General features: G+C 37.4%; 1 protein-coding gene across 2 annotated transcripts in view; it reads left to right on the top strand.

The window, feature by feature from the left end:
* The first annotated feature begins 17,643 nt into the window (after positions 1–17,643).
* Positions 17,644–21,549, top strand: part of LOC311087880 (uncharacterized protein) — a 60,573-nt gene continuing 56,667 nt past the window's right edge. For both annotated transcript variants that reach the window (XM_084121357.1, XM_084121358.1), the window contains exon 1: positions 17,644–17,972. In XM_084121357.1, coding sequence (XP_083977483.1) covers positions 17,912–17,972 — 61 coding nt within the window. In that variant the 5' untranslated portion in view covers positions 17,644–17,911. The remainder of the gene's footprint in view (positions 17,973–21,549) is intronic.

Here is a 21,549-nt window from a genome sequence, read left to right as displayed (position 1 = left end):
TTTTCATCATCTCTGAAATTACATGAGAGGATCCACACTGGAGAAAAACCTTACAAGTGTTCACACTGTGACAAGAGATTCAGACGCTCAGCAGATATGAAAACACATGAGAGGATCCACAGCAGAGAGAAGCCGTTCACATGTGATCAGTGTGGAAAGAGTTTCTCTTTTAAAAGTCACCTGAAGAAACACATGAAGATCCATGCAGTGTGATTTCGGCACTCCGACACCCCCAAAACATCCATTAGAGGCACAAATCCAATGGAGAATTCGGCTGCCCGATGGAGAAGAGCCGATGGGTTTTTTGGGCTACTTTTGTTGCACAGACCTGGCAACCCTCCTACCTTTCCCCAGGCCGTGAAGGACAGAACGAGGAACATCAGCGGCTGAGAGGAACGAGACCGAGAGGAGGAGCTGATGGAGCTAGTTCGGGAGGGCATGAAGTTTCAGAGAGAGAAAGAGGAGATCACAGGAGAACAGGGAGAGAATGAACGGATTGTTCTCTCTTCTTGACAGTTTAAATAAACTTTTGCTTATGTGAATTAAAATTTGTAAATTTAACAATCGTATATACTATTTTTATGCGAGTTATAGTTTACAAATGAAACAAAAAATATTGTTTATTTTTGTAATGAAAGTTATGACTTGTAAATGTAATAAAGAAAATATTCTGCAATTTTCTTGTCAATGAATTTGTTCATTTGATGCAAAATAAATTGTTCTATACATTTTTACTTGCAGTACTTTATACAACTATTTACAAGATAAGTTACGTTTAAAATACGAAAAACTAAATAAGAGTATGAAATTAAATAAATAAAATTAACAGTATACATAAAACAGAGTGTAAGAAAACATTTTTCTGTAGACTTTTATTGAGCTGAGCAGGAGATCCGGGATGAGCTGCACAATAGAGACGCTGGTAAAGCCTCAGCCGGAGGGACATCATCTGGGATCAGTGCTTATTTACACTGTCCACCAACAGGTTTGCAGGGCTGACACAGTCGACGGCTGCCAGTCACTGAGATGTTCTCAGAAAGAGGAGGAATAAAAGAAATTAACTCACGTACTCAAAAATCAAACCATAAAATATTTGAACATATAGCAAAACTGTCCTATGAGCTAAACTCTGCAGGACAGCAGCCCTCCAGGACCCATCCCTGATCTGTAAGACATATTTTTAGTGTTTCTATTATATACTGTTCATATTTTTTTTAAACAATATCTAATATCATAATCTAATATCCATGTGTAAAAAGTCAGTTTTTCATAAAAAGTGCAATATTTGCCTCTGACATGAAGTTGAATAACAACCAAAAGTAGCCTACTTCAAAATTATACTTTAATCCAGAGTAAATGTATATTGTAACATTCCACCACTGGTTATTTGAAAAATGAAACTAACAAAATGTATTGTCACATGAACAAATTGTTGCTAGCTGTGTCCCGGGAGTTGTTCAATGGGACGGTCTGGTATGTACATAATAAAGTCTAAAGAGTATTTACTAGCCTATGTAAAATCACATACTGGTAACATATAAGTCAACATTTAAACCTTTATTGTATTTTTTTTATTATTATTATTATTTTCATTTTTATCATTAGATACATTAGATTACCCGATTCAATTGAAATCCAATACTTACATTTAAAAGTGTAATCTGGCCATTTCGTCTCAAGCGCAATGAATTCTGGGATAGCCAAGGCTGCGAAGGATCCTTCTGATGTATCCTGGATTCACAGGGAAAGAAGGACGCATTTGCAGGCTGCATTTTGAAGGAGCCTTCAAAGTATCTTCGGATTGGGACAGCCTTTGTCGCACCGCAATGATGCAGTCGGCTATACTTTCCCCTTTAAATGAGTCTCGGTGCGTCCTCCAAAGGCTGCATTGGCCACGCACTTCGAAGAACGTGGCCTTCAAAGGATTCAGCCCTGAATTGGGACACAGCTATAGTCTCTTCTGTGTAAGTTAGTCACAGTCAAATCTCTCTTCACCTATAGTTGGTGCTGTTTCACTGTGGCTGCTGTTGAATCATCCAGGTTGTAAATGAGTGTCTGATGAGTGATATGATAAATAATATCTGTTAACTCAAATTTCATGTGATTCTGATTTGTCTGTTCAGACCAATGCAAAAAACAAACAAATTTACCTTCTGACAGTAGGTGGCGGCAACGTACATAGCAGTGCTGCGCAATGGCAATATCCTGGCCGGACTACTGTTGTCAGTGACGTAAGTATTTGAAATGAACATGATTTCTTAAAGGGATACTTCAGGATTTAGCATTAAGCTTTGTATTAGTAGAAACCGTGCTTTCCACCCTCATATCCCCCTGGGACAAGAGATTTATGTATTTTTTGTCTGGAAAAAATCATCATTTTGCGTCACCGGAGGATTTTCGGGCCAGAGGCTAAAGACTACAGCCAGTAGGAGGAGCTGTCCCGCATGTTCTCAACCCACCCATAGAGGGTGGGATATCACTCACAAAATGTACACACAGTGTCAGCCGTCTTTCTTTGGAAGCTAAGCTAGCAGGCTCTTGTTCTGTGGAGAAAGCTGAGTTGTAGGGGTTACCATCCTCTTTTTCCCGGACTTGTCCAGCGGGCGAGATCGTTCAAAATGTCCGGGATTCGGCTTTTTCTTTCTGCAGTTGCCATTCATTGTTTACATGCACACCTTTTGTTTCAATCTAACTGAATTCATTCCGATTGGTGAATCTGAATGTAGTGTTTACATGAACGCTAAACAAGTGATCGGTTGCTGTGCGTTTTACCATTGCTAAGAAAATTCCCACTCCTCCGTGAGAGATGTGAGACCGCCGCGTCTCAGTAGTCACACCACCGGCCTCGAAGACTGGACCTCACACCACCGGCCTCGCGGCCGTCAGCCTCGTCCTGCCACTGTAAACATAATGAATGGCGACTGTAGAACTTAAAAGCCGAATCCCGGACATTTTGGGCGATCTCGAAATCCCTGGCAAACTCGTCACGGAGACTCAATTCGCCTTTTTCACACGCAACCGGAAACTACGTCACGCCGGGTAAACGGATTTCCGCCAGAGCTGAAACTACGGTGTTTTCATATAGAGCGAACATGGAGCGTTATTTCACAACTTCTCTCTCGACACTGCCACGACTCAGATTTGAGGATGTTGACAGATTTGTTGGATGGCACTCAACAGTTAAAGAAGCAAGGCTGAGCAAGGGCTATAAATTCTTTGTTGAGGAATTTATTCACAATTATCAAGGTAAGTTGACAACTATCTGGCGCTAGCACTTGTTACATTATGAATGCTAATTGCTAACCATTTTTATGTGTTCAGTCTCTAATGTTGTTGATCGCAAGGTGGTAGTGAGAGCTAGGTGTTATTGATCTATGAGGAAAAATGAGGAGCCCCACACACTTGAGGTTATGTAATATGCCTGTTGGCTTATATGAGTTAGTCAGATCGTTCTGATATCAAGTTACTGCGGTTGCAGATTTTTTTCCCTTTATTTTAGTCTTAAGGTTTTCTTTGTTGGTTTTTAGCAAGCGGCAACCTCCCCGTCTCTCTCTTGAAACCAACACGGAAGTGAGTTAAACTGCAATTCGTTGACTGGCCGCTTGAGGCTGATGTCAGAAGTGAGTCAAATCTGTATCTCCCCCATGTTAAAAATGACAAATTTTACAGCAGAAAAAAACGTGTTTACAGCCTGGTGTCTGTATGTGGCTTTGGTCTATACAGCTAATTTTGCCCTTCATGACAACTGTGAGGGGGGTGCATTTTTTTATAACTCATCCGTTTAGTTGATTAATATTTAAAGTTATGCATAATTAAGGGTGTGGCCACTTGAGTGACAGGTGGGTTGTTGCTGATGTCAATGCGTTTGTCTGCTGTTACTAGCCGTCACTTCACCTCAGCAAGTGTTAGCTGCTGAACTTGCCTTCTCTGCAGTGTTTTGTGCTTTTTTTCGGGATTCATACAATTTAATACACCCATTAAGTTACTTCGCCCACGGCTTAGGATTCCGTTGTTGTCGTCGAGTATCGTTCGAAAGAACAACCAGCGCTGTATTTCAGTTTTCCTCTGTGAACATGCACTAATGGATGCCTGACAATTTCGTTGCTTTTTGGAGTTTTCAGATTTAAAAACGTCAATAAAGGCTCGTTCGTTCTGCTCTCACGAAACAGATAGATTATAATATGCTTATGTACCGTCAGATGAAATCATGCAGGCGTCGGCGCTTTCTCCGATCATGCAATAAATGCACATCCATGAATGAGCGCGGATTTTCTACCGCATTTACTTGAACTTCATAAGCAATACACTCTTAGAAAGAATGTGTCAAAAATGACACAACCTGTGTTAAATTTTAACACATCTGTGGGTGAGCTCCAGGACTACTAGATTTGTGTTAATTTCAACTCATTCACTGTGTTAATGAGTTTAACACACTAAATGTGTCAGAAAGGTTAACATAAAGATGTGTAAACATGTGTAACATTAACACATTATGTGCTATCCTTGGCTACACACACTGTGTTAAGAAAGGTATCTAAAATCCTAAATCCTAAACAAAATAAGCATTTGACAAAATAAAGTCTGTGGTTGATTATCTTATTTATTATAATGACTGACATATCAACAATTAAATTCAATCCAGAATAGAACAATACAATTTAAAGCAGTCAAAAAGGAAATGTCCAACATAGGATAAAACAGTTATTTTCTCAATCTCATTAGGTAACATAACACACTTCCCCACCTTCAAAATAATTTCACTTATTTCCAAAACATTTTTGGCTTGATGTACATTGGTGGCCAAGTTTAGAAAATATTAAGCATTTTAATGTTTTTGAAAGAAATCTCTTATGCTCACCAAATATTTTATTTGATACAAAAGTACAGTAAAACCAGTAAATATTGTGAAATATTATTACAATGTAAAACAGCTGTTTTCTATTTGAATATATTTAAAAAATATTATTTTATTCATGTGATCAAAACTGAATTTTCAGCATCATTACTCCAAGTTTTCAGTGTCACATGATCCTTCAGAAATCATTCTTATACGATGATTTGATGCTCAAGAAACAGTTCTCATTATTATTATCAATGTCTGTACTCCTCCATCTTTTTCACAGCATTGAAGTAAAAGTGATCATAAAATCAGTCTTTAATAAGCCAATCTTTGGGAATAAGCATTTTGTTCACCTTTGGGAAAAATACATAAATGAACCTAAACCTAAATTAACTTATCCTGTTCAGAACTTAGTCTTGTTTAGCCAGACCTATCCCTAGACTCTATTGCAGCTTTTCTTGACCAAGGACCACCCAAGAGGACGTTTGACTGACATGTAACGCAACCAATCACAGTTCGTTTTGTTCTGAGTCATGTTTAGGGGCGTGATAATATATGATGTTGATGTCCCTACAATAACAGACTGGCTGCATCTAATAAATTATTCATTCAAGAACGTTAAGCAATTTTACGGCAACAATGGAGCCGCAAACTTCAAATACTTTTGAAAATCCAGCGTTTAGTTGATCCTGGTAAGCGCTCATTGTCACAGTTGTAAGCACAATAGCATTCTTCTTCCATGAGGGGTTTTGGTGTCACGATATTTGTTTCCAGGTGAACCGATAAAGAACACGACACTCACATCTCCCGAACATCCTGTAGAATTCAACCAATCAGATCGCGACTTTGAAATTCCTGAAGTGTTTCCAGAAAAGTGTGACATATGCATCAGTCCCGTTTCCTGGATGCAAACGTGTCCACCAACACAAATGTGCTCAGTTCTTCTTCAGAGAAGATCGCAGTTCCAACACTATATAAAAATATAATAGGGAGAGAGAGAGAGAGAGGAGAAAATTACACAAGCATCAAATTGTTTTTAATCTCCATCATACTATAATTCAGAATATATATATTTGTAAGTAACACTCTTTTGTCAGCACATTCAAACATTTCAGTTGAACTGTAAACTAAATTATGCCAGATTAAATTTTAATACTTACATTTCCTTAATTCTCTCCAAAAATGCTGAGATTCGTAGGCTTAACTGCAATCAGGGATTTAGGCTAGCCAATTTCAGCTTGTTTGCAGTGAAGGGACAGCTGTTTGAGACAAATACACAGTAAGATACATGATGCAAGAAATCCCCATGTGATGATCTTTTTCTTTCCCTCAGTAGTTAACCTACCTGTGCTCTGATAGGCTATGCTTATTAGGCACCTTCCTGGTCAGGTCGGACTCCTTGGCCTAATAATAGATAAAAAGAATGCAAAAATAAAAACTTAAGTTGTTTAGAATGCTTGATTTGATATGAATTAATGATTTAGTGAGTTTTACTGCAATGCTTACCTGAATAAATTAAATCTGGTGAGACTGAACACGGTGGTCGGTGGAAAATGGTCCATCTTCTGATTGGTTCATTTGCTGTGTAATAAATATTAGACATAATGCAAAGGTCACTTATTTGATATAAAGTTAGCACATGTATTGTATGCTAACAGTTACCTAGCCTGCACATCACTGGCTCAAGAGCACTTATGACATATTGCTAATCATTTCAGCAAACTTTCAAATACACTACTACGACTACATTTTATACGTAACGTTAATCAAATTAATAAAGAGTAGACGATTTTTAAAACACCTTTACAGATAACATTTTGTTGTGTATTGTAAATCGAGTAGCACTAAGTTACAATCTAGGTGCGGTCACGTTTACCATTGCTTGGCGAAATTTTGCGTGTAAAATCCATTTATTAATAAAGGTCTCTTCATTATCTGGAATTTCGTGTGAAAGTGGAAAAAAATTATGCCGATTTTGAATCGGGGTTTCCACGCAAATTCGCAGCATTGATCAACATAAAGCTGCTTGGTTTAGCCGTGCTTCAGCTAACTTTAACGTATTGACAATAGTCGAGTTCTTTGCCCGCAAAATCTCGTCGTAACCTAGCTTTTAAACCAGTATTAAAATAACAGTAGCAGGAAATATTGTTTTTGTAAATGAACATGAGTAAAAAAATTATAATTCAAGTACAGCGAGCTTACCTCAAGAACCTTGAGCATCACCGGCGTGATTCGGCGCGAATCATCTCCTCCCTGGTAAAGAGGTGGTTTTCACGAACAGTTTTGACGCGAGGGGTAGTCGATAACGAAGTGATAAGGTATACATGTTTTATTTTCAACAATATAGTAAAAACAAAATAGTTGCTGTCGTTAACAGACTTTTATCTACTAACGTTACTGAACTGACTGGAACTGGATTATGTTCACTCAAAAGTCACCTTATTGGTTGGTTCAGTTCGACTAGCTAATTTAAATAACGGTCGCGTTATAAAAAATAACACATTAAAGTGTGTAAGCACATCAGTCTACTCATATTGTGTTAAATGCTTTGAGTAAATACCCAAGTTGTGTAAACTTTAAACTACACATGGATATGTGTAAAATAGATTATTTTTTTATACACAGTTTTAGTTAATATTGACACAAAATGTGTAAATTAGAGTGTTACACATAATTTGTGTAATTTTTCTACACATTCCTTCTAAGAGTGTATATTTATGGTTTAACCCATTTGAGAGGCGGCCAAAATCAGAATTTAAAATGGACTGAATAAGCTCTCTACGAGCGATGCCGCGCTGACGGACCAGACTATAAAAAAGGAGTGACTGACATGTAACGTTATGCACATAAATCACTGTCACACACACTCTCTCAGAGTAATATTAAGAGTTCCTGCATTATACATTTTCAACTAGTAGAATAGTACAGATTCACGATAGTCTCACATGTAGCCATGTCTTTTAACTATTATAATATTTCGAAGGGCAAAAATAGGAACTTTTAATTGGTTTTACTGTCATCAACTGTACGCAGACTTGGTACTGTCAGTCAGTGGTGTGCCGTCAGAGCCAGCAGGGCCTTCTCTCCTGGCCCTGTCAAAATAAAAAATATATTTTTTTTCTATAATTAAATTAATGTGTGTCTGAACATGTCTAAATTCAATTACTGTCTATCAGTACGTTACGATTATATTTCCAGAAAGAATATGGTTAATTTTTGTGAGTCTGAGCTGGATTTTACATATGTCAACTAAACGCAGCTCCGTGGACCAGCACTAGTTGTATAGCTAGCCTTCCGTTGAAGCTGCCGTTTTCCATTTGATCATAACTTTGACTGACGTGTTTTATCAGCCAATCAAATTGTGATGCGTATGACAGAACGCCCCAGAGGCCCAGCGATGTGTCAACGGCTAGCCCGCGCTGATGTCATCGACATGGGTGGGCAGATACAATACATGTTTGTGTACAATAACAATTTTCAGGAAAAATAACATTACAATGTCCAGAAATCAATTTCATTAGTACATTGGGTCATTTTGGGTACATTTGTCATTCTAGATCTACTAATATTGTCAGTACCGAGAATTTCCACGTGACTAAATGCATTGATTCTTATATAATTTATGTGTACTGCGATGGTCTTGTGGTAGAATTTTTGCCACGCGTGTCAGAGGTTCTGGGATCGAATCCACACTCGTATATTTTTTATTTATTTTTTTACAGAATATGTTCAGTGGTTGTATATCAAGCAGGGCATTTGTGTGCATTTTGTTTTGTAAGATTTCAACGAATAGAAAGTCTCTGCAATGGCGATAGATTGAAGCGCGCATCTGAGTGAAAACTTTGCGCGAGCCACAAGAGAACACTGTATCCGCGCCACTGATAACAGCGGCAACGAGCACTCAGCTTGAACACCACATTTCAGCGCTAGAATGCATCTTATTCAACAAACGAAAATGAATGTCCTGCTAGTTAACCGGAGATGTTTTATTTATTTGTATTAGGTACATCCGTGCGCGAGATGTTTCAGTGCAGCTTTTATAATGTACAGTGGTGTGCGTGTGCGCTGAGGTTGAAGATCAGCTGTCTCGTCGTTGATGTTACGCAATAGTGCATACAGTGCATGATTGTATTTTGCATGAATCTGTGTGTGTTGTTATGGCGATGGGGGGGGGGGGGGGGGGGGGGGGGGGTGTAGATCGTTACTGAAGGCCCTGACTGAAACCCCACGGTACGCTACTGGTCAGTTGCATATAACGTTATAGAATTACCTCCCCAGCCTGCATAGAAATAAACATATATCTATGCCCAGCCTGAACTAAAAACTCGATCACGTCGAGCTAGGTGATTTCAGATACAGCCAGGCTCCAGCTCACGCCCCGCCTCTGCCCATCCGGGAGTGACGCAAGGCCAAGATGGCGACGGCCGGCTCCACCCACTTTAGGCTTCAAAAATGCTCTTCAGAAACCTACGGGTGACGTCACGGACACTTCGTCCATATTTTTTTACAGTCTATGGTTTTTAGTCATGTCTCTTTCATTGCTTCTGCATTTGCAGACTACAGCTGTCTTTCCTGCTTTTGCTGCTGTTTGCAGCTTTCAATTAACAGCACTTAAAGGGATAGTTCACTTCAAAATAAAAATTATGTCATCATATACTCTGTCACAGTGTCTGTTTGTGTATCACTGGTGTCCACTAGAGGTCCTCGTCTCCACTGTGTCATCCCATTCATGAACTGCATTCCCCACAATCCTTGTCAGTAACAATCACTGTTCATTGCACTCAGCTGTTCCCTGTCATCATTGTACCCAGCTGTTCCCTGTTATTCATTGTTAGTTCTTGTTATATATATACCCTGCCTGTCTAGTGTTTGTCACGGATTCCTTGCCTTATATCACGCCACTTCCGGTCCCTGTATTTCCTGTTTGTGTTCTTGTTTCTTGGATTGATTATTTGGATTTTGACCCCTGCCTGGACTGGATACGATTTTGGATTTGCCCAATAAATGCATTACTGCACTTGGATCTTCCCTTTTCCCTTTCCTTTTTGTGTGGATCGTGACAATACTCACCCTCAAGTTGTTTCAAACCTGTATGAATTTCTTTCTTCTGTTAACTCCTTGTTTTCTGGATCTATGAATCCATTGGACTAAATTGCCCTGACATGATTACATACTTATGGAATACATGAGTTTGTAAGATTACTGTAAGGTTTTATCTTTGTTTGGGGTGAACCAGAGATGTAAACGATTTAGCCTATGTCATGTAACTCCTACTCTGTATGTGTTTTTAGACACATGCCCTTTTTTTGCTAAAACACAGACTTGACATTCAATGTAAAAGTTATTGCACCCAAAAGTAACTTAAACAACTCTGAAACCCTGAATAGAGGCCTGTGTGTGAACCCTCTAAAATGGTCACTCATTTAAATTTGAATACATATGAAGGTAATACATATGTAATGCATCCTCTATAGATGTTTTTGAGTATAAAGGTGGCATCATACTAAACCTCAGGTTTAGCAAAATTCAGGTAAACCTTCAGACTGCTACTTCCTCGTCCCAAAGAAGGATGGGGTCTGAGCCCCATTTTGGACCTGCGTCGTCTGAGTTTTTTCCTTTACAAAGGGAAGTTCAAGATGCTGATGTTGAAAACTATCCTGGCGCAGATTCAAACAGGGGACTGGTTCGTCACCGTGGACCTGAAGGACACCTATTATCACATCCAGGTCAGTTCAACGGCACCGGAATTTTCTCCGGTTCGCCTTTGGGGGAAAGACGTATCAGTGACGGGTCCTTCCATTTGGTCTAGCTCTGGCTCCGCGGACGTTCTCCAAGTGCATGGATGCAGCTCTGGCCCCCTTGAGAATCCAGGGCATTCATGTGCTAAATTATCTAGACGACTGGCTCATTCTGGCTCATTCCAAAGAGTTGGTGTGTCGTCACAGGGATGTCCTTCTCCACCACCTCCGGTCTCTTGGTCTCAGGTTGAATGCTCAGAAGAGTGTCTTAACTCCTTCTCAGCAAACCACTTTCCTGGTAGTCTAACTCGATTCTCTCTCGATGCAGGCCCGTCTGACCCCTGCTCGAGTTTCCAGTCTCCGTGCGTGCTTGGCCCGTTTCACACTCGGCCATCATGTAGCGGTGGGCATATGTCGCAGGTCTTTGGGGCTCATGGCAGCAGCCTCTCCTGTGCTGCCCTTGGGTCTCCTTCATGTGAGACCATTCCTGTGGTGGATGAAACTCAGGGGCATCTGCCATTCTTGGTCTGCCTTCCGCCTGCTGAGAGTGTCGCGCAGGTCCCTTTGCACTCTTTTGAGGTGGAAATACTCCCCCTTTTTACTTCAGGGGGTCAAGATGGGTGTAGTTTGCCATCGCCAGGTTGTCCCAAACTATTTGACTGGTTGGGGTGCGGTCTTCGAGGGCAGACCGGTGTGCGGTGTTTGGATGGGCGAGCCTCTCTTGTGGCACATAAATTGCCTCGAGTTGCTAGCCATCTCTCTGGCCTTGTGTCATTTTCTCCCAGCCCTGATGGGCTTTCATGTCATTGTCAGGACGGACAACATGGCAGTGGGGGGAACACCTTTGCCATAATTTTATATTTTGGATATATCATATGCACAGTTATTCAAAACCTAAAACTCTTTTTTTTATTAGCTTCTATGTACATTTATTTACAAGATTGAAAGTAATTGGAGGAGAGATGTTGAAAAATTCACGGTAAACATGAAAGCAAGATTGAAACCAAACTATTTATTTTTTTACTGTCAGTGTTTATGGTTGTGAATACAGTATTGCACAGTCCAAAAAAACCCTATAACTTGACCTTTGGCCTTTTATAGGCCTATTCTAAAGCCATGATTGATTGGTGTTCAGTAAAGCAATGAGTGTTTGTGTAAGGATGATAAAAATGATGTAATACTGATACACTGAATGGGTTGATATAAGTTAAAGATACTTAAAATGGTCCATAAAAAGGAGAAAGTTAAAATACACTTATGGTCTGTAGATCGGAAATCCATTGCTTTTTGGGTAAAAGAGATTAATAGGATAAAAAGACGATCTGTGTTTAAAATGCTGTTTTATTTAACTTCTATAACATTTTGGGGAAATGCACCTTAAATTACAATATGCAGTGTTTGCTTGTTTACATAAGTTTCACTTTCTTTTTGCCAAAAGTTTAAGTACCAGTTTGTGATTGGAGGATCTGTTAATGATTGCTAATGCCTCGTTCAGCCTGTGTACGGAACGTGTGGCTTACGTTCATCCATTACAACATTGGACTTGACTGAAGCAACATCGTGTCCGTGTCATACTTTCTATTTCCGCTTTTACAGAGGCGTAACATTTGCACACATGAGGAGAGTGTGTGACGATCTGATGAATTATTGTGGCATTTTGATAAGTTGTGTTTGAAAAAGGAAATCAAGATACTTACTGTTAGATTTTTGTGAGTTACATAGAGAATTGTGTGTTGTGGTTTGCAAAAAAGTGTCTTTGACTTAGTCAAAGGCCAAGATTTAGTGTATGGTTCTGTTTGTATTGTGTAACAAGTAAGAAATTTATGTGAAAGCAGTTGAAAAAAACTTTAATAATAATCAAAAGAAAGGAGTGTTATGGCAATTAATTGTACTTCATGTAATGTATGTTCTTGCATGACAACAGCCAATAGTTTAGTGGAGAATTACAGTGTACTGTGTCCAAATGTGAGCTGAAGATGTCTTTGCAACACAAGGTGTTACATGTCTACACTGTTAGCCCTTGCTGTAAAAAAAGGCCAAATTCTGACAATATAATACCATATTCCATTAAAACAGTAATATACCGTAGAAAACAAAACTAGCCTACAGGAATATACTGTGAATTAACAGCGCTCAAAGTCGACAATAAGAGGTTGTTTTCCCAATCACACCCTATACCCTCATTCACTATTCCCTACATTAGTTCACTAATATAGTCCACTTGAATGAAAAGAAGTGAGTGAATTGAGACACTGATGAACACCTGATAAGCAGAATTACTGAAGGACAGAGAAACAAGAACAAAAAAAAAAGAGAAACACAAAAACTACAACTGACTTCCAGCAACACTGAGTGTGAAACCAGTTTACAAACCAGTTTACGATTATTTCTTTCATACATGTACAAAAGTTCTTGTTGAAAATTAACAGAGATTTAATTAATAATAAAATTTGTTGTCACCATGATGGAGATCAGTATTTGCTTTAGTTGGTCTCTTGTCCCTGGACTTCTTAACTTTCATCTCTCTCTGACTGCTTTAACTGTGTTTATAAAGCACATTTGATATGGCAAGAAAAAGTCAAGAAGTAGCTGATCAGGTGTTTTTATTCTTCTGTGATGATGTCACAATCATCTTGGACTATCTGATTTTCAGATTTTTACTGTATATATTCATTGAAATTATGAGTATTTCATATTTAGCATAAATCTGTGTATCTACGAAATTAAATCAATATTTCTGTAATCAGCTCTTCTGAAAAATATCATAATCATATAGTGCATTCAATTTTATTTTACTCCTGCTTGACTCAGACACACACAGATATCAACAATCAGCATATGAATCTCAACAATGGTGAACAGTTTTATGTCGCAATGCATGCTGGGTTCCAGGATAATATAAAACTCCCAGCATGCACTGCTGCATGAATAATTAAAAAAAAGAAATATTGCCACCATTGTTGAGATTAATGTGCTAAATTGTGATATCTCTGTGTTTCAAAAACATAGTGTAGCTCTGTTTTTTTTTTTTTTTTTGGTTTATGCATGATGTGTTAAAAAAAATTAGTCATAGTAATTTATTGCTGTAGTTTCACAGGAGTGCTAATGTAACACTTTTGATTGAGGATAAAACTCTGAATTAATAAGAATTAATTCCTAAGTGAATGAACAGGCAATATGATGATTTTGTCATCATAAGCATTACAACCGCAATCATTCATAAACTGTGTGTGTGCACAAGTGTGACTTGCAAAAACACAGCTCAAGCAGCAACGGAAAAACTAATAGTTTAGCATCAGCATCCCAACTAAAGCAAGCACTGATCTCTATAATGGTAACTTCAAACAAACATTTTTAATAACAACTTCTGTATGACAGAAATAAAGTCATACTGGTTAATAAAAAGTGTAATAATGTGTAATGGCTGGAAGTCAGTTGTAGTTATTGTGTTCCTCTATTTTCTGTTCTTGTGTTTCTCTTTTCTTCAGTGATTCTGCTTATTAACAGCAGGTGTTCATCACTAATGCTCAACTATCACTTACATATTCACTTTATTATCTCACTGCAACACTGTCTCAATGTTACTTTTTACTCGTTGTAGTGTCGATTTCCCTGTGGGGTTGAAAGGGTTAACAGTGTAAGATAAAAAGTCACACCCACAAAATGTATTTTAACAGTAATAAACTGTAAGTTATAAAACAGGTATATACTGGCAACACTGTTGCCAGTAGTTTACTGTAAAATTTATTTTTTGGGTCACCGTTGTGGTGAAGAGTAGAGCCTGTGCTTCAGTCCAGGAGAAGATCTACAAACATTGATGATTTGCTGCATGTTGCTTTATTTAACAGGCAGTGACTGTGTAGTTGCTGGTCCAGTGGAAATCTCTTTATGTGCAATAGTTTTTTAGTGGTCTCAAATGAAAGAAGTTCACAGTAATACTTTGCTCACATTATTAAATTTTAGTTAATACATTTAAATGACAGTTGGTCAATTTAAGGCAGTCAGTTTCTGCAAGTGTAATTAGTTCATTTGAATTAGAATTTAGTGCATTTTTACAGAAACAAACTAGAATACAGTAAAGAACTGTACAATTAACAGTGTTTTACTGGCAACAGTGTTGCCAGTATTTTACTGTAAAAAAACCCGGTAAGGTCTAACAGTGTACAAGACATTCTGCAATTTTTTTAGAAACAGTTCCTCTTCTTGGGACTAGAGAATGAGAGATGTTTTAGTCTCCTTGTATGGTATAAATCTTCGTTCTGAATAACAGTAACACAGCAGTGAGGTGTGAGTGATGTAAATATAGACAGCCCGCACTAGGCGTTGTTGCCCTTCACTGCAGAAAACTGATGTCTGTGTGTAAATGGCTTTCTTGCAAGAATAAAATACTTAAAAGACAAGTGGGTTTGCTTTTCATTACAGTCTCACCACTACATAGATCATTTCCACAATACTCTGGAATCTTCGGGTTCATGTCGTTCGTTCATCACGTGACATCCTCATAAACTGAGCTATGCAGTCGGTACCGGATGCAGAATTGTTCACGTCTTGAGTCTTCAGGTTTGATTTGTTCGGTCTTTTGTAACATAACGAATCGTTCATGACCAATCATTCGAACCAGAATCAGAACACAGGAGATTCACACATGAAATGAAACCTCTACTGGATCAAGATCAGGAAGCTGGCAGGAGTAACATGACAGAGGAGAATATGTCTGATTCAGTGGAAAAACACACTGAAAAAAATGGTTTCAATGAAAAACATAAAACTTTCGCTAAACAATATTTTTTATGGCTATGAAAATTATTTCATGACAATGTTTGGTCACCATTGTGGTGATCAGTGTGTCCTTTAGTTGAGCAGTTTGACTCTTGGCTTTTATGTGAGTTTGTGGTCTTTGTAACAGTGTTTACTAATACACATAATTTGTTGCAAAGTAAAACAGAAACCAAAATGAAAAGGAGATAATAGTTTTTTATCATCATAAAGTACAATATTTCAATAATCGTATCCCTAATAAAAAAAAGTGGTTAATTATTATCAATAAACTATTTCCAGTTTTCTTGCCACAGATCCGACATTTTGAATATGGATTTTTAAATATGTTGCAGGGATTTTTTTAAACACACACACAGACATCAAGAATCAGCATATGAATCTCAACAATGGTGACACTGTGCAGTAGGGCTGGGCGATTTAAATCGCGATATTGTTATGCGCATCTCATCAGTAAAGCCGGTTCCTTGATTAGTAGTAAATCGCCATCACCTGCTTTCAGATGAAGCGGCATTTACTACAAAGAGCCGTAGTTAACTGACAAGCTGAGCCATATCGCATTAAAATCGCGGACGTATCGCCAGCGATATTTAATGCGATATGGCTCAGCTTGTCAGTTAACTACGGCTCTTTGTATACAGCAAAACCTCCAGTGTTAAATTAACACTCCTGGGAGTGTATGAGTCCACACTCAAGAGTGTTTAAGTTAATGAGATAAAGTGATTAATTTAGTGATGATTGAGCATTATTGAAGACACCTGATGTTAACAAGTAGAATCGCTGAAGGAGAAAATCGCAAATTGTAAGTTACCATTATTGTGATGGGTAGTTGCTTTAGTTGGGCTCTGACCCTTTCATGTGTACTTTAGATTTTGTTTGGCGGTTGTATCTTGAGTTAAAACTGCCAGTTGAACAAAGAATAAAAAGTGATCTGTGTTGGTTATATTATGACAATCATCATTTGAACTTGATCACTGAACTCATTAAGATCCTTCTTTCTGACTTAGATTTATGTTCATAACTGTGAATCTGAATAAATGGCCAGAATTTTTGATATAATATGAAGGATTTCTTAAAACTTGTTTAAAAAAAAAATCATTCTTTTAGGCACACACAGATGTCAAGATTCAGTCTATGCATCTCAACAATGGTGAGGAGCAGAATATTCAATGAGGAAAAGTAAATTACATAGACAATTCAGATCATAATTTATTAATACCGCAATGCATGATGGGAGCCATTACTGAGTTGTGATTGGTGGCAGCCACTGCAACATGCTTTATTATTGTCACCACCATTGATGAGATTCACAGGCTGATTATTGATGTCTGAACGTCTTTTTGATCAGAGCAATGTTTATTAGATATTTTGAATTATAAGTAAAGTACTGATAATCATAGGCTGAAGAATCACTAAACTGCTGCTAACAAGTTAAACCAAACTATCTTAATATGTTTCACTTTTCAGATCACAGTATGATTATGTCAAAACATAACCAACACTATAAGATAACATTTTACTTTGTTCATTTAACTGTTATAAATCAATAACAGCAGACAAACAACAGTAAATATTAAAGTAAACATATAATGGTCAAGAGCCTAACTAAAGCAAACACCCATCACCTTAATGGTAACTTACAATTTGTGATTTTCTTCTTCAGTGATTCTGCTTGTTAACATCAGGTGTCTTCAATAATGCTCAATCATCACTAAATGAATCACTTAATTATCTTCTCAGCCCTAAATGCCGCTCCATCTGAAAGCAGGTGATGGTGATTTACTACTAATCAAGGAACCGGCTTTACTGACGAGATGCGCATAACAATATCGCGATTTAAATCGCCCAGCCCTACTGTGCAGTATTGAGTTGTATACCATGCTGGCTCCCAGCATGCATTGCAGCATGAAACATGTCACCATTGTGTCACAACTAAAACAAACAATTTAAATTAATTGATTTTCTTCAGCAAGAAAAATAATACTTTTTATGTTTTATGAAAATATTGTTTAGGGCAAGTTATTTATTTTTCATTGGCTCAAGTAATAAAATATAGATGTGAACCATTACCCTATTTTTTATTGGATGAATGAAAACATTTTTAAGACAATACATGAAGGATTTTATTTTTTCTTTTGCTTCTCCTTTGTTAGACTGTGTATTCTATACTCTTGTGTAACCTTTTATGGTTTTAATTGAGCAAGGTGATTGTGGGCTTGTGGGCTGTGCTTTTATTGTGATATTACATGTCACATTACATGTGAGCTCACTGTTTAGGTTTGGAAACGTGTTACTCAAAACTCAGTTTGACCACATCGAGCATTGATCATCTCTGAACCGTGTTTACACTGATGATGGCTGTGGATTCTGTTGGTAGTTCCTCTTCTCTCTTTTAGCTGGTTGCTTCAGTTGAGTAGAAGCTGGTGCGGATCTGGACTCTCATGCTAGACTTCATGAGTCTTTACACATGAAGTCAAGGTATTGCTGAACCATTTTTACTGATTTTACTGAGGGGCTGATGATGTTAAACTGAAGGGAAGACTGACAGAAACAGAAAATGTCTGAAAAGAGTGATTTGTGTCTGCTGGGACTGATCATTCTCTGCTCACTTCTCACAGGTAAACACACATTTCTACCCACTAAGCAAAATGATGTCCAAAACACGTCTTTTCAACGTCTTTGTCACAAAAGTCGGACGTTGAAAAGACGTCCACTGAGGAGCCAGAATGAAAGTTTTTATGACGTCTTTTTTTGACGTGTTCTGCACGTCCGATATCTAGACGTTCATCGAACCTTCGTACAAGCTTAAAACTAGTTCAGATGTGGCCATTGTGGACATATTTCAACATCATTTATGGTCTCATTTAGACATAATTACTTTGACTATTGCTGTCAGATGATCTTAGTGAGAATTAACAGAGGTTTAGACGTTGATATTTGTTGATCAGTGTTTGCTTTAGTTGGGCTCTTGGTCCCTTTTAAATATTGTATAATATACCCTTTTTTTTATTTGACTGCTTTAACTGTGTGTTTGTGAAACACAATTGTTGTGGCAGAGAAAGCCAATAATAAGTAAGATGAGCTGTTTTCAGCTTATTGATGATCATGAAATCACCACAAAACAAGCATCAGATGTTGTCATAACCACCAACCTTGTGGGACTGCAATATTGGTACCTAAAGCATTAAAATGATCACTTATTTGAAGGTGTATAAAAAGCATGTGCACATGATGTTTAGAGCAAGTGTATCACGTAGTCACACACAGACATCAAGATTTTGGATATGAATCACAACAACGGTGACAATCAAAACAAAAAAGCTTGGGAATTAAGGATGAGTTTTGTACTATGAAAGCTACCCAACATGCATTGCAGCATGAAGCTTTTTTTTTTTTTTAATTGTCACCATTGTTGTGAATCATACGCAAAATCTTGATGTTGTGTGGTCAATTGAATCCAAATTGAATGCCTGCAGTATTACAATAAAATATTATAATAAAATACTGGTAAGTGTCGAGCAAATCTGTAACAATATCTAAAATACCAAAAATGTATTGAGGATTGTTTATTTTTTTCTTTTTTTATTCTCAGAAAAAAGAGGGGTGAAAAACTCTGACCACCCTGAAGAAATAGTGACACCATCAAGTTTAGATTAAAATATTTTTACAAATAACAGCAAGTTTTATTTTCATTTATATGGATTTTATGGACATTTGCCTTCAAGGCAAATCTGTAAATTTGTTCAAGGTAATTTTCTTGTGGTTTGCATATAAACTGCTTTAAATATAATATCATATACTGTAATGGACATATTCAGATGTGTGTAAAATCCTCTCTCTGTTCTGTGTGATGGAGCTGATTTGGTCCTGTCTTCTGTTCCTGTTTTTAGCTTCTTTTTATTTTTTATCACAGCTAATCCTTCTGCAATTGTGTTTATTATGTCACCTTTCCTGAGATGTATGACTCTTGAATTTGCTTGACTTAATTATGATTATGGAATAGTCTATAGATGATTTAATAATCACCATTATTATAGTCACTTGAAGAGATACAAACAAACAAATTACTTTCTCATTATTTTTTCCTTTCTTTTGTTTGTTTACCTGCCAGTAAATAGTTTTTTTTGTGTGTGTGTCAATGCATCTTTAAAAATAAAAGCCATGAGTCTCGTGTGTCACTCTGTCATTCAAAAATCTGATCCAAAGCGGAAAAAAAAAAAATGTTCTCCCTAAAAGCTTTTTTTTCAGCAATTTCTATCTGTTAAATATTTGTAGAGCTTGACATGGCTAGTAAAAATGTTATTCATTATAAAAATCCCTATGACTTTGTAAGATTTTATTAATTTCCATGTCTTTCCCAAATATATAAATCACACATTTAAAATTCCCTCATGTATCCAGTGAAACTCAGTGCTGCATCATGGCGTTGATGCTATGGGAATGCTTCTCGTGAACCGGTGTCTGAAGCATGTGTGATACACACCAGTTTCTGATTGGCTACGACAGTTGGATGATGTCACAGGTGTGCTGACAGGCTATAAAACAAGATGAACAACAGGTGTGTGACCAAGATGTAGACCAACTAATGCTTTAAATTTAGTAAAAATCCGGTGGTGATTTTGATGCATGATTTAATCAAACTAAAGGGTTGAGTATTGATATCAATTTCCTGATTTGATTAAATCTCTTGGTTAAATCTCTTAATACTATATGTTTTTACCTACAAAGGCAAAATACCTTAACTCGCTAGAGTGTGGAACTGAGAAAAATTACTTAAAGGTTTTTAGTCGTCCAGCCAAATTAATTATAGCTAGGACACTGGAAATCTGTCAATTAGATGTTTTATTAATTAAAATGATCTACATAAAAGATTGTGAGCTCCAACTAGACTTTTGACCACTATTTTGAAGTTACTGTACTCTACCCTTCACTGTACTGTACCCTTTGTATTGTCTGCAAAAAAGTAACACCAAGGCAAATGTGTAACGATGACTGACTCGGTTGGTTGTTCGAATCCATGTGCAGTGCTTTATTAAACACAGCAGTACAAACAAAGTGATATTCAGAGCAAGTATCGTAGTCAACAAACAGGCACAGGGTCGATATAAGTAGAAGCCGTCCTGATAGCAAACTAGTCCAAATCCATAATCCAAGAATCGTGGTCATAAACAGGCATAGTAACATAACCAAACAGGGTAAAGAAAACACTCGAAAGAGACAGGGTAAACTGGCAATACTTCACAACATGATGTACAAACAACATGGCTTATAACAGATAGGAACAGGAAGTGATGTGGCAGTATTCAGTATTCAGGAGACGGCTCCCTCTGGCGGTTGAAGGAATGAATGGCAGATGCAGATGTTACCGCAGATGTTTCATTACATTTGAAGTGTTCAAAATCAGTTAAATATTGCGTTAAAGTACACCAGTCTTTTAACGTTCATTAATTTTGTAAAATGTTAAAAACGTTAAAACAACAATGAAATAAGTTAAAATTGCATTTTCTCTAAAAAAAGAGTTATCAAAAAAAAAAAAAAAAAAAAATGTTAGCGGTAGTGTTAAAAAATCAATAATTTACAGAAAAGGAAATGTAGCCATTCACACAATGTATTTTGTAAAAACTGTTACATTTCACATAAAACACAAACTAGTTTAAAAACATTTACATAACTGTTGTTAAAGGAGAACAAAAAACTCTTATTATCTGACTCAAAGTTTAAAGATACATAAAGTGTTCCTAGTGTAATTTTATGGGAGGTCAGCGAAACACGTGCAAACACTTCAGAGTTCTGTCAGGAATGACCAATTATAATCCACAACTTTCTGACATGGGACTAAATCAGAGCGAAATACATAGATTGGCGACTGAAGGAGGCCATGTAAGTGCTTTCACAATTACGCCTAGACCACAATTTAACGGTTTAGAAATTAATAAAACACTGAATCTCCACGAAATAGATACAGATGATTTAGCCGATTATAATATTCATCTGCAGAATATTTTAAATGAGATTGTAGATTTTTCTCATCTGATGGCCGGAGAGAGTGGTCACGTCAATATTGCACTAACAGGCGATAGTCTCCCTACTTCTTTAAATGCGGTTTAAACACCTGAAACCAATCACGACCCTACATCTTTTATTGATCAGATTGAACAGGCCATGCAAAGTAACAATGATCTAAACACAGACTCG

The sequence above is a fragment of the Abramis brama genome (genome assembly GCF_963993115.1).
Source record: "Abramis brama genome assembly, chromosome: 1".
NCBI lineage: Eukaryota > Metazoa > Chordata > Actinopteri > Cypriniformes > Leuciscidae > Abramis > Abramis brama.
The sequence above is the reverse complement of the archived record's forward strand: the minus strand, read 5'-3'. Positions and strand labels throughout refer to the sequence as shown.